This window comes from Eretmochelys imbricata, chromosome 8 (genome assembly GCF_965152235.1).
Source record: "Eretmochelys imbricata isolate rEreImb1 chromosome 8, rEreImb1.hap1, whole genome shotgun sequence".
In the NCBI taxonomy this organism is placed as follows: domain Eukaryota; kingdom Metazoa; phylum Chordata; order Testudines; family Cheloniidae; genus Eretmochelys; species Eretmochelys imbricata.
Genome location: NC_135579.1, coordinates 96998090 through 97012078, shown reverse-complemented (window position 1 = coordinate 97012078; position 13989 = coordinate 96998090). Strand labels below are relative to the sequence as shown.

Below are 13989 nucleotides of genomic sequence, written 5' to 3'. Positions count from 1 at the left end.
CCCTGAGGAAAATTACTAGTATACGTTGTGAAATCTTAGTCTCCAAAGGGCCAATGTGTTAGTCAAGAAATATAGCAAGGCCTTCCACTATTAGGTTTCGCTGTCCTGAGCTCATCTGAGTGAACTGCTTGAACACAACCAATCAGACTGGTGGAAAATGACTTTATTAGTCAGTCTTGGGACAGCAAGTACAACTCAGCTGATATAACATTTGATTTTTGAAGTACAGCCATGCAGAAAGTCACTCTGGAGGAATTTCTATAATAGCTACAGCCCATTACTTGGCCAAGGTGTCAAGATTTTATTAAAAGCAGTTTTAGCATTTTATAAACTTATGGGTAACTTCATAGATTCCAACAGACTCCTTTATTTTTTCATCATAGTCATTCCAGTCCTGTAGGAATTCAAATTTTACAGCATTAATACAAAACAGAATGGGGTAGTATTTAAAATCACAAATTGGAATATCAATTAACCTTATCAGCATTCCAAATTTCAGTTCCGCACTTTCTGCAGAAAGTGTTTATGCCCTTAACCTGTCCAGTTCTATGTCCAACAGAGGTGAACACCAAACAAATTAAATTAGCGTCAAGCTTCTTAGTAGTTTTAGCTTAAGGAATCAGATTTTCTGTGTCTGAAGACTGTAGCCAGTAACAGACAAGCCAGCAACCATGGGGAGTGAAAGGATTATTTACAGTACCTATTCTGGTGAGTCAGACAAGCCAATCTTCCTGTCATGTGGAATACCAAAGAGAGGAACTGAGCTTGAGAGATTTGCTCATGGCCAATGAAGATCTGGAGCATTTATGGGCTTGTCTACCTAGAGACATTGTGTTTGACGCAGCAATAGGTCAAAATGCACTATGGAATTTTTAGTGTGCAGTAGCAGGATGTGTATGCCTGACTAGTATCTGTAGTTCACACCCAGCCTGCTGTGCCCTAAGTCTCTGTGCACACAGGCCCAAAGAGTCTTATGCTGAGCTTTAAAGGAGACTGCACATCACTATTCAACACCTGGACGAGTTCTCAGGAGTTGCCCCAATAGTTTCAGAGCAAAAGAAAACCAGTGCCCCCCTAATAAAAATCTCCCAGTTGATCAAGAGTCCATGATTTGGGGGTCCCCCACATTTTTTCAAGAGCAAGCTGCAATTATACCATGACTATTCAAAATACTGAAGATGTCCATGCTTAGACACTTCCAAATAAGCACCCTGAGGTGCACACTAATGCTGAGCACTCATGTTTGAAGGTTGTTTCCTCCTCCACTTAAGATTTGTGCACACACACCCCTCTAAAGCACAGAAAGCCATACTTTAAATGGGTGATTGCTATTTCTGGGGCTAGGGAAACTGAGGAAAAAGAAGTTGTACCTTTTCCAGCAAGTTTATTTCACTAAAAGGTGTGCCAGACTCTGCACCTTCAGCAGCAAACCCAGCCTACAAAACAAGAATTAAAATAACTTAGGTATGAGTTGTAATAAGTTAAATATGTTTAAAATAGTTCAACAAACCAGGTTATCCCGTACAAGTATTTATTTTAGTGGAGCTAGCTGTCTTACAAGTGGGTATAAAGAGTGGCCAAACTATTATGTGACCTATGGTTTCAATATAGGGTATGACCCTCTGTTTAATAATCAAGGAGAGTTTAAGCCTGACTGTTCATGCCCAAGTTTTATTTTTACATATGTTCAATTCCAAAAGGATAAAATGGCTGTAGTGTGGTTGTATCTACTAGCTATAGGAACATTACTAAAACTATACAAGTAATATTGTAAAGCAAGGAAACATCAGTTTTCCAGAACACACCTGTTTTTCCTGCAAATTATTTTTTCCCAAAAAAATCTCTAGGGCTTCACAGGTTTCTAAGTGTATCCAGTATGTCTGTTAGCAGTGAATGCATTAGATTAAAATTGTCACCAAGATATTTCAAGGCATTTTAGAAACAGTGTACTCCAGTTTAATAGCAAGATAACAATGGAAAGCAAGAGAGGAAAAAAGACAAGTCTTCAGTTTTGGTTTAAACAGCATGAGAACCCAGACATCTCTGGCAAAAGGGGCCAAGTGTTTGTAACTATCATCACCCCGTGTAGTTCATTGAGGTATGGAGGAGTCAAGCAAACTACCACGAGGAGGAGAATCAGCTAGATTTTAACTGTAACCAGATTACTCCATCCAAGCAGCACAATTTCAGAGTGAGATCTGCACTGTTTTGTCTGCATAACCTACCCTTTCTAGCAGAAACTGACCTGAGATAACGACACTTAAGTCTCCACGGGTGAATGGATGAGTGTGCCACTGCTCAGGCAGTCTCGCCACTCCTCCTCCCCAAACAATGACACTAAAGGAAATTACTAGGGAATAAAGAGATCAACCAAGGTGGTGCAGTTCTGGGATCCAGCACATAAAGCAATGGATGCATTTCCAAAGAAGGTTCAGAACATGCTCACATTTTAGGGTTCACAGTTGGGGTTAAAAAAATTGGTATTTAAATTACAGATTAATGTTTTGTTGGGTCAACAAAATTCCTCAAGAATTTAAGAACAATGACAGAAATTAAAGGATGGTCAATGTAAGAAGCCTTCCTGTGAGCTACTTGGATTCTTTTTATTTTTAACCAAGTAAACGAACAACTGGCTATGGTATAAGGAAAATTCTTTCCTGGTTTTGCAAACAAACGCATATGGAACTTGCTTTTGGATTCCTTGTAGACATAAATCCCCACTAGCTACTATGAGAAGATTGAGTGTACAAGGAATGTGCTCTCTGGCCATAAATTTTAAAGTGTTTTGGGATCTGCGAAAACTAAGAATTTAGTCATACACATCCCACAATGCGTGACAAATGTCAATGGGAGTGCAGCCTTTACATGAGCAGAATCACAAGCCCATGGGGGAAGGCAGGCGGGGGGAAGAAAGCAGTACAAAGAGAAGATGCATCTCCATCGGCCACACTACAGAACTGCAACAGAGCAAAGAATGAAAGTGGAAGGGATGCAGAGCCAACATCACCCAGTACACATTTAACAGAGATCCATGGAACATTAAACCATGTGACAGGCTGTTGTAATTCCAGCAGAACTTACTCCTGGGGGAATTCTGCGCCACTGTGCATGCACGGAATTCATGCGCCCCACAGATTTCTTCGCTTCCCTGCATAAAAATGACTTTCTGACAGGGAAGCAAGGGAAGCTGCAAGAGCAGTCATGCACCACTCCCTTTCAGTGCACATACATAGTTTAAGGCACCTGGAGCCGGCGGAGAGATAGATCACCCTAGGGCTGTGGACACCCCAGCCATGCTAGTCCCGGCTGTGCTGGAGGCAGGAGAGGACAGGACGACTTCTTCCCCTGCACGCAGTGCCTGGGACTGTATCAGACCCTCCCCCAGGAACCTCCCCCAGCTGCAGGAAGCTCAGAATCCTCCCCTGCTTCCTGCCCCCATCGCTCCTCAGCTGTGGGGGGAAGAGATTACTATACAGGGAGCTGCTCCCCCATCTACCTAACCCCTGTGTCTCCCATACCCAGACACCCCTGCCAAGCCTCACCCAGTACATCCAGAACCCCTAGCCCTCCATACCCAAACCCCACCCCACTGAACCTCAACCCCTGCCTCTGGAGCCCCCCTGCACCCAGATCCCCTTCCTCTGGACCCCCAGCCCTGTACCCAGACCACCCCCCACTGAACTCCCTGCACTCAAACCCCCATCCTGAAGAGCCCCAGCACCCCAAACCTCCACATCCAGACCCCCATGCCACTGACTTCCAACTAGCTGCATGCAGGCCCCCACGCCACCAAGCCTCACTCCCCCAGCACCCAGACCCTCCGCTGAGCCCCAACCCTCTTCACCTGGAAGCCCCTGCAGAGTCCCATTACCCCTGTACCTGGAAACCCCCCCAACAAACCTCTGTGCATCCAGGCTCCTCCACATCTAGGACTCCCCCCCCACCCAAAGCTGCCTGCACCCAGATTGTCCCACACAGAATCCTCTCACCCCACACCACCATCCCTCCACACTTGGCTCCTGCCTGGTTGAGCCTGCCTGCCCCGGCGCAGGGCCCCAGGGTGTTTCTGGGGCAGGCCCATGCCTTGTGCTGTGTTAGGGTCAGGTGCAGCATCACCACGGAGTCCGTGTCCTGGGAGTGGGGGAGCTGCAGGGTGATCTCTCACCTTCGTGCAGCCAGTGGCTTGTGCTCCCCCCTGCCACGCTGGAGCCTCTGCATTTATTTATTGACAAATATAACTTGCAGAATTTTAAAATATCGTGTACAGAATTTTTAATGTTTTGGCACAGAATACCCACAGGATGCCTTACAGTTTGTGGCATCACAGTTGATACTCTAATTTAATCTCTGCTAAACGGCGCTGAGTAATTAAGTGACTTGTCTGCCCTCTGCTGACTGGCTAAGGAGCAACAGTAGCTGAAGCTTAGAACACACCTTACAAACAAAACAGGAATTCTTATCACCCAACTTTTCAACATAGTGAATCATGCAGTTATTCTGCTTACCACTATAAAGTGTCATTTCTGTCACAAAGCAAGGGAGCTACAGTTGGATGAAAAGAAACTTTGTAAAGATGCATCTGTTTTTCATCTGGAGGATAATACTTCTGCGGGGGGGGGTGACCATACAGAACTAATACAGGTAAAGAGGCATATATTGGCATTTTTGATAGACACATCAGCTCAGGAACCTTAAATGAAAAGCATAATTGTAAGTTAAAACTAAGAGACTTCTTACCAAGTAAGAAACGTACAAGCATCTTAATTAGATTTTTCCCCACTTGGTAAAAAAACAAAACAAAACAAAAACAATACATCCCTGGGATTTTCCAAGGGGAAAGATTTTCTTTTTGTCATGGAGGGACCTAAAGGGTATTTTCCCCTTTAAGACTGTAGTGAGAATTCTGGTGACTGTATGGGGAGACAGACAAATATCAATGGAAATAACAATCCTCATCAACTTCAGTAAGTTTTAATTATATTTATTAAAAATAATTTTACATTTTTATGACCTATTCTATTGCACTGCTGTTTATAACAGAACTCAGACTTGAATTTTCCCCTCCCACATATTAGAAAATGACCCAGAACAATAATAAATTTAGTACAATGTCACTGCAGGAAGGATAAAGCACAGGTTTTTATTGGTCAGTCTACGCAATTTACTCCTAATCCTACTGGAATAATATGTTATATATAGCAGGGAGTTAGCTTATGTAGACCATGACCAGACACAAGCAAACCAATAGCTGACAGCAGGAGGAGAACTGTAGATTCCAAGGCCTGAAGGGACCATTATGATCATCTACTTTGACCTGTATAATACACACTATCACACTTCCCCAAAATAATTCCTAGAGCATATATTTTAGAAAACAATACAATCATTATTTTAAAAGGATCAGTGATGGAAAAATCTACCACAACCCTTCGTAAATTGTTCCAACAGTTAATTACCATCACTTAAAAATGTATGCTTTGTTTCCACTCTGAATTTATCTAGCTTCAACTTCCAAGCCTTTGGACTATGTTATACTTTTCTCTGCTAGATTGAAGAGCCAATTATCAAATATTTATTCCCCACATAGGTAGTTACAGATCAAGTCACCCCTCAAAGTGAAGGTTAAGCTAAACAGATTGAACTCTTGGAATCTAATTAAAAAGGCATGTTTCCCAATCCTTTATTCATTCCTGTGACTTTTCTGAACCCTCTCCAATTTATCAACATCCTTCCTGAACTGTGGACACCAGAACTGGACACAGTATTCCAGCAGTGCTTGCATCAGTGCCAAAAATAGTAAAATAACCTCTCTACATCTACTTGAGATTCCTCTTTTGTGCATTCAAAGAGCACATTAGACCTTTTGACCACAGCTGATCCCCAAATCTTTTTCAGAATCACTGCTTCCCAAGATAGAGACCCCATCCTGCAAATATGGCCTACATTCTTTGTTCTTAGGCATATAACATTTAAACCATATTAAAATGCATATTGTTTGCTTGTGCCCAGTTTACCAAGTGATCCTGATCAATCTGTATCAGTGACCTGTCTTTTTCATTATTTACACCATTTTTGGGTCATCTGCAAACTTTATCAGTGATGATTTTGTTTTCTCCTAGGTCACTGAAAATTGTTAAATAGCACAGGGCCAAGAACCAATCCCTATGGTACCCACTAGAAACACCTGCTCAATCATGATTCCCCATTTACAATTACATTGTGAGACCTATCTGTTATTAAATTGATTAAAACTAACTATGTGCCATGTTAATTTTCTGTTCTAGTTCTCAAAATGTTGTGGGGTACCAAGTCAAACACCTTACAGGAGTCTGTCCAAGTATATTGCATCAACACTAGTACCATTATGAACCAAACTTGTAATCTCATTATAAAAAACGAGATATCAAGTTAGTTTGACAGGATCTATTTTCCATAAACTCAAATCGCCATTTGTTATATTACCCTCCTTTAATTCTTTATTAATAGAGTCCTGTATCAGCTGCTCCATTAGCTTATCCGGGAACCATATCAGATTGACAGGCCTACAATTATTCAGATCATTCTATTTAACCTTTTAAAATATCGGTACAACATTAAGCTTTCTTCCAGTCTTCTGCATCTTGCCCAGTTTTCCAAGACTTATTGAAAAAATCAACATTAACCATCCGACAAGCACGTCAGCCAGCTCTTTTAAAACTCTTGGAGTCACATTATCTGGACCTGCTGTTTTAAAAAGTCTAACTTTAGTAGCTGTTATTTCACATCCTCCTGAGATACTAGTGGAATGGAAAGAGTTATCATCATCATATATTATATCTGTTTCCCCCCATACAGAATAGAAATATTTATTGAACACTTGTGTATTTTTTGCATTATTACTGATAATTCTACCATTTCCATCTAGTAAGGGACCAATGTCATGGTTAGTATCTTTTTGTCCCTAATATACCTAAACTCCTTATTGTCCTTCAGTCTCCTAGCTACAATTTTCTCCTTGTGTCACTCTGCATCCCTTATCAATTGTCAACAATTCCTAGTTTGATTTATATTAGTTACTATCAACTTCCCCTTTCTCCCATTTGTTAAATATTTTTTCCTGTGGTTACCTTTACTTCCCTTCTAAACCAGGTCAGTTTTTTAAGCAGTCGTTGTGTGGAACTCCTTCCAGTCCACTGCTCTGTGGTGCCGCAGCCTGCCCATCCTCATCTGTCTCCAGCCATGTAGAATGGCCACCTTGCCTCTGATGAGCTGCCAAGCCTCTTTTCAAACTTCTTTCTCCAATTTCTTGGTGGTCAGCTTCTTTCTCCCTTGAACCTGGGGTACTCATATTTCCCAAATCTCTCTGTCTAGGAATTCATCAGCTTCTTTGATTCTCAGTAGCAGCTCCACTTGCCCTTCCAGTTCAAGAATCTTTTCTTCCAATATAGCCATCAACTTGCACTTCGTGCACAGTAAGTCCCTTCTGGCTTCAGGCAGGAAAGAAAACATGGTATATCTATTGCAGGTCACCACCACTGTTACATCACTGGCTGTCTTGAAATTGCACATAGAGCTGATCCTGGAAGGAAAGCTCTCCTCCCCCCATCCCCCCCCCCACAGCTCCCTCTGAAACTTTTCTGTTAGTTGCCTTAGTCTGTCGCTCTCAACATTGCTAGCAAGTGACTCGAAATCTCTCTGCTTAGCTCAGCTCGGCCCCTCCCCATCAGGGAGCAATTAACCAATTCAGACTTCAAGCAACTGGGCCGATCAACGTTCCAAGGGTCAGAACCACTCCACCTCACCAAGACACCAAACAGACCTGTTCCAGCTACTTACTCAGGGGCCCAGGGCCCAGCTACACAGCCTGTACACAGAGAACAAACAGCCAGACAAACCCACAGATGGACCAAACACACCAGTCACCAAGTCTCACTACCGCCAAGCAAAATCCATAGCTATCCCTTCTGAAACTCTCTTACCTGTCTCGGTTTACAGCTCAGAGAGACCCTTTAACTCAGTATTTTCAGCTGTGTTTTGCAAAAGAGACTACTGATGCCTTCAGCAAGTCTTGCTCTGCCTTTCAGTCTCATTTTGTTGTGGATACACGTCTATGTTTGTAGAGATGGATGAACTTCAGAGTTTGGTTGAGCACAGCAGTCAAATACTGAACAGTGTCCAAAAATCAGGCTTGTTAACTCTCTATACCCTGTACAGTAGCCCACCCAGACCTCTTCTTCCCACCAGTGACCCCTAATTAGGCAATCCAAGATGTGACTGCTTTAGGACCCCTCTCCTCCTCCTATTGCCCTACTCTAAAGATCCACCAAATGAATTCACATCTTCAGTGCTCTTACACTGAAGGTGGACTTACAAGGTACTTTAGGGGGCACAGCTCCAAAGAGTGAGTAAATTTAATTAGGTGAGTAGGATGAGGTAAGAAAGACAACTGCAGAGAGGGGAGACTATTGGAGAGTCACAGATTGTTCCAAAATGAGCAGTGCAATTCTCAAAAGAGAGGGTGCTGCATCAATCTAGAGTTCAGCAGAAAAAGACACCTAAGAGCTGTCAAATAAATCATTAATAAGAACTTGCCTGTGGTTGAAAGTCAACTGGCTCAAGACCTCGGCACTCAAACTCCACTACTGTCTTAAACTTCTCACTGTCTTCAGCCTAGGATTGAGTCAGAATAGCATTTAGTTTTTACCTAACGAAAGGGAAATAACACCTTTTAGTCTAGGCATAAAATGCAGTAAAATTTTTAGAAGCAGCATGACCAAACTCTGGACCAAAAACTTTGAATTATTTGACATGGTTAATAACTAACCAGAATTTCTTTAACTTAGAGACTGGTCTGGGGAAGTCTCTGAGCCCTTCAAAGGTAGGCTCTCCGAGACCAGGGTAAAACTAGTACATATTCGCTTAGAATGTGACATCAGTGCCTGATGTTGACTGTGAAATATTTAAACAGATGATCTGATATTTGAGTGAAGCAGAAGGGGCAAAGCAAGTTATTAATTGGCTCTCGTTGTCCACACTATTTAAAATATACTTTCCCAAATGCACAGCTTCACTTTTGTAGCATCCAGCATCCCATTTGCGGTGTTTCTCTATCAGGCGATACCTGGATATTTTTTCCCCTGTACTTCTGGGAGGAACATGATAGCAAAAATTGGGAAGCCTTGTAATAAATTAACATCACATTACTAATGCTTATTTCACTTACATTTGCAATATCATAGAGAAAATAAACTTACATTATAAGGCTTGATTGTGTCTCTTAAGATATCTAAAAGAGAAGGGGGTAGAATAAAAAAAACCTGCAAATTTTCCAGCCCTTAACACAAACCCAAGAGCCCTCCCTCCAAACACTGTTTATTCAAAAAAAGGCCAACATTTCTGGGGACTCCATCAAAATCTAAGACCCTGTTTTTGCCATGGCTACCAAGAATTTCATCTCCTGTTTTGCTATTTTGTTTTCCTCTTAAGGAAGAAAAAGCAATGCATACTCTTGTGACATGGCTTTAAGGCTCCAACCATACAACTGTTGCTCATACAGGTCTTCCAAAGTCAATGGGAGGGTTGAGTGCAAATTACTTACAGGATTGAGCCCACAGGATTCCATTACTTGTGTCTAATTCCCATAAATGTAGATTTGGGGGATAATCACTGCAGCACAGACCTTGTAAATACCTTCCTGTATTTTAACTAGCTTATCACTGTTGTATTTATTCCACAGGAAGTGCCTTTCATATCAGACACGTTTTTAATACCAATTTCTCTTTTCCTTCATGTTACTGCAGTAAGTATTTACATGGATATAGCTTTACAACATCGCAGCTCAATCCCAGGGGGGAAAAAAATCTAATGTGGGATGGCTATGAAATGGGCAGAACTTTATATTAACATCCCAAGAACCATGCCAATGCAAACAGCTGGCAGCTCCTTGCATGAAACTAGTTTCTAATATCTTGAGAGGAAAATGAACACTTGACACAGACACTTGTGTGGATGCTCTTAATTTTCCAAATACCAGACAGGCTTTTAGATTTTTGGGGCCCAGTCCAGAAATTCTTACTCCTAAAACTAGTTCCATTGAAGTATACTTGTGCAAGTATAAGGGTCTCAGGATTAGTCCTTATTTTTGTGAAAACAGTTAAGTGATTAAGAGACAATGAATGGGACTATTTTGGTTGGGAAGGCAAAGGGCACAGAAAATATAATAAAGGATGAGTCAGGTGTTCCTTTTTACCCTTCCCTCATAATACAAGTATGAGAGACCACACAATGAAAGTGAAAGGCAAAAAGGCTTTAAAAAGATAAATGGAAATATATATTAATGTAATAGATAATCAATCTGTTTAATTCTCTGCTATAGGATGATACTGAGGCAAATAAATTAATACAATCTAAAAAGGGTTAAAAACACTCATATAAATAAGAACAGCTGTAGGCCAGAGTTACAATGGCAGTAAATAGTTATGTTGGGGAGTAGATGATCACCAACTGCAGGGCAGAAAAAAACCCAACAACTTTCCTTTCCATAGTAAGATACTGATTATTTATGGACATTATGGGGGGCTTTCCTTAAGAACCATCCACCACTGGTCAGACACTGACTAGATGGACCTTCTTCTCTGCTCTGTGAATCCCTACAATAATAACAAAAAGATAAAATTTGATAACTGAAAGAAAAAATGTCTAGCAAGTACAGAAATTACCCAGGAAACTCTGAGCTACTTCTGTTACTTTTCATTCTTCTCTTAAAAATAATTGGCATCCCATTTTTTCCCAAAAAGGTTAACATCTTAAATGTACACTCAAACATAGTGCTGGAAAGTACAGTAATTTGTTTCCAAATAACTTTATAGAAGAAAAGCAAGCATTTTAAAAGGGACACCATTAACTTCAGAATCATGTTTCTGTTGGAAAAATTTGAACATACTATTGTTTTAGCACCTACCGTTACTAAAACTAAAGTTGGCACAAATTAATTGTCTTTATTGTTCCAGTGTTTACACACTTTTTGTATTTGCATGTGTAGTCAGTCTCATTCTTTTGTTGATGGTCAGCTGCATTTCCTGTCTCATGCACAAACATGAGGACAAACATATTGGTGCAGGGGAAAGTAGACCCTAAAAACCACTGTTAAAAAGCTACTTATAACAGAAATTCAGGACATACTGTTTAAAAGGTGCTCTTTTAGAATGTTTTCGTAAATTAGTTTAAAAAAATCAAGTTGACAGAATCCCTTAAATCATGTGAAAGAGCCTACCAATGGAATTCTCTCTGGAGCACAGCTTGCATTTCTGCACCATAGTGGCACTCCCTCTGCCTCCCTTAAGAGGAGCGCTGTCCTAAAAAAATTACAAATGGAGCCATCACTTTGTGTCAGTTTTTTTCATGTTTTAATTGAGCAGCCAAAAACCTCTGTAGCGACAAAGTAGTTTTTACAAGGACAATGGCAAACTAACAATGATTTTATATATTGTAAAGGGAAGACAGGTTTCTTTCGGGACAAGGAATATTTATAATTCACAATACTATGGTTATCAAGGAATAATGTACATTATATTCTAAATTTTAAATAATAAATTACATATAGAATGTGTCCTGACAATACAGCCACATTCTATCCATTCCATAGGATATTTATTTAACCTTCAACCAGTGTGATTAGAGCCCTGATACTGCACACTATTGTCCCTACATGCAACAAGTTGCAGGACTGGGGCCTGCAAGGACAGAGAAGAATGGTCTTGTGGTTCAGGATGAGAGTCCGAGGTTCTAATACCAAACGAGACCACAGACTTCCTGTGTTACTTTGGGCAAATCATGTCACCTCTCTGCCTCAGTTTCCCCATCTGTAAAGTGGGGATAACACTTCTCTATTTGAATTCATTAATGTCATAAGGCAGTCAGATACAGTGATGTGCATGACAGAAATGCTATAAATAACACCAGTACCTTGCATAAATTAATTTATCATCATTATTCCCCTTCCCCCCCTCAGGTTATCTAAACTTCCATAAAAGTTGTTTTATCATTAGCAAAGAGGAAATGTACTACTGGCAAAACCCTATTGTAATACCACTTCAAATCCATTTGCTTGGCTATGGAAACTTACTGGCTTTAATGAGGGGAGGCTTTTCAAGAAAGACTTAAAAGAATAAGCACTGCCACCAACCATTCTTATAGCACATTTCATTAAAGGATCTCAAAATACTTTGCAAACAAAGTCTGACAGCACCTCCGATGTAGATAATTATTCAAAGGCTGCTTTATACAGCATTTAAACTAGCATATTCCCCATTTCCATTAAAGTCAATTCTACATAATATGCACTGCATTTTTTGGTTTCTTTGTTTTTAATGCACACCTTGCAGTTTGACAGCTTACCATTAATTGCAGGTATTGCCATTTTTCAGAAATCTCACCGCAGTTCCCACATTTCATCTGGAAAAGAAAAACATACACTAAAGAATCTTAAAGTTGTTAGTAAGCTGATCAATAAAATAGCTCAAGCCATTCTTAGACTTAAGTTTAACCCTTTTGTAGTGAAAGGTCGTGGGATAGCTGCCCCTAAAGAATGGGGGGCCAGAACCTCAACTGGGGTCCATTTTCATAGCTCCATTAGCTTCATGTGAGCGATGACAATTTACACAAGGTGAGGATCTGTTCCAGGGAATCTTAGATAGAAAGGAAACAGATTACATGCAGGAGCCAATAAATAAAGCCAGGAATAATACATCCCACCAGTTTGTCAACCAAGCTAGTTTTCCACCAATTATACTTAATTAAAATCATAAACACAAGAGAGAGGGTGATGGCTGTTCTATGGACTGAGGAATAGCTATGATTTTTCTTCATCGTAACAGATGTATGTATGTTTACATTAAAAGATCAAACTGTTACTCAACTTCGAGAAAGTGCTTAAACTTAACAAAACAAACAAACAAAAACAACCTGCACAACTTTCGGATCAAATATATTCTTCTTACTTTTATTTAGATTACAAAATGAACCATGCTTGAAATGTGCCATGATACCACTAACATGGTGCATATAACCAATTGGATACGGGCAAAACTACATCTTAGATGGCAATGAAATACCACAATGATGATCATAGTACAGAAACCATTCTACAGTGGTTTGCATTGCAGGATCCCATTAGATACCAATAATTTGTGTAATGGAAACCTGCAATACCACTGTAGAATGCAAAATATCATGCAAAAAAAGCCTGTGATACAAAACCATGCAACTGGAAATCATAGAAATGCAGGTCTGAGAGGTCCCCCTGCTGATGCACATTTACACAAGTCATTCTAAGATTCATGGGCGGTGGGGAGACTAGAGGACCTCTCGAGGTCCCGTCCAGACCTCTGGTTCTCAGTCTCATAGTTTTATATCATTTTTATTGCATGATATTTTGCACTGGGTTCTAATTAGCACTACAGGCTTGTACTGTAAAAACAGAATTACTGGGGCTTGTGGGGCTTTTAAAGTAGACTGCGTTTCATGTTGCTTTGGCCGGCATTGCAAAGGGGTGGCACACTGCGCGGCACTGCACCCTCCCCTGGCCCGCCATACCTTCAGGTACCAGCGAAAATCTTCCCCCACCGGTCTGAGGTTTGTAATGTTTTCCAGAGTAGCCTTCAGCTGCAGCCCGATCTTCTGTAAAGCAGGGGACGGGGGGTCAGAGTCAGTGTTACAGCCAACGCCGCCACCCCCTCCCCAGGCGCTGGCAGGGCCGCGCCCCCCTTACCCACCCCCATGCTGAGGGCCTGGCGCGCAGCGGGTCCGGCTGTAGCTGGAGGCGCAGCCCGGACAGGCTCAGCAGCTGCCCCCCAAGTCCCGCGGCGCAGGCAGCTGGGCGGGTGCCGCCCTGGGGGCGGGAGCGGCGCTACCAGATTCACCGACTCCTGCTCCCTCCCGCGAGAGGCCGGCCACCAACTCTCGCGGTAGTTGGCGGGTTTGGTTTTTTTAAGCGACTCCTCTCCTTGTGAA

At 41.4% G+C, this 13989-nt stretch overlaps 1 protein-coding gene across 4 annotated transcripts; it reads right to left on the bottom strand.

The window, feature by feature from the left end:
* Window positions 1-142: 142 nt before the first annotated feature.
* On the bottom strand, window positions 143-13989 carry CZIB (CXXC motif containing zinc binding protein). Of its 4 annotated transcripts, XR_013346938.1 has the most exons (10): window positions 13752-13989; window positions 13573-13656; window positions 12376-12432; window positions 11252-11333; window positions 9234-9265; window positions 8572-8649; window positions 7959-8087; window positions 4506-4690; window positions 1371-1436; window positions 287-394 (listed from the first exon to the last, which is right to left on the bottom strand). XR_013346938.1 is itself a non-coding variant. In XM_077825207.1 (8 exons), the coding sequence occupies exons 1-8, from the start codon at window positions 13755-13757 to the stop codon at window positions 317-319; spliced, it is 483 nt and encodes a 160-aa protein (XP_077681333.1). In that variant the 5' UTR covers window positions 13758-13977; the 3' UTR covers window positions 143-316. The 4 variants fall into 4 exon arrangements, 2 of the variants coding, with proteins under 2 accessions (XP_077681333.1, XP_077681334.1); XR_013346939.1 differs by lacking the exon at window positions 4506-4690; XM_077825207.1 differs by lacking the exons at window positions 4506-4690; window positions 7959-8087 and having other exon boundaries at window positions 143-394; window positions 13752-13977.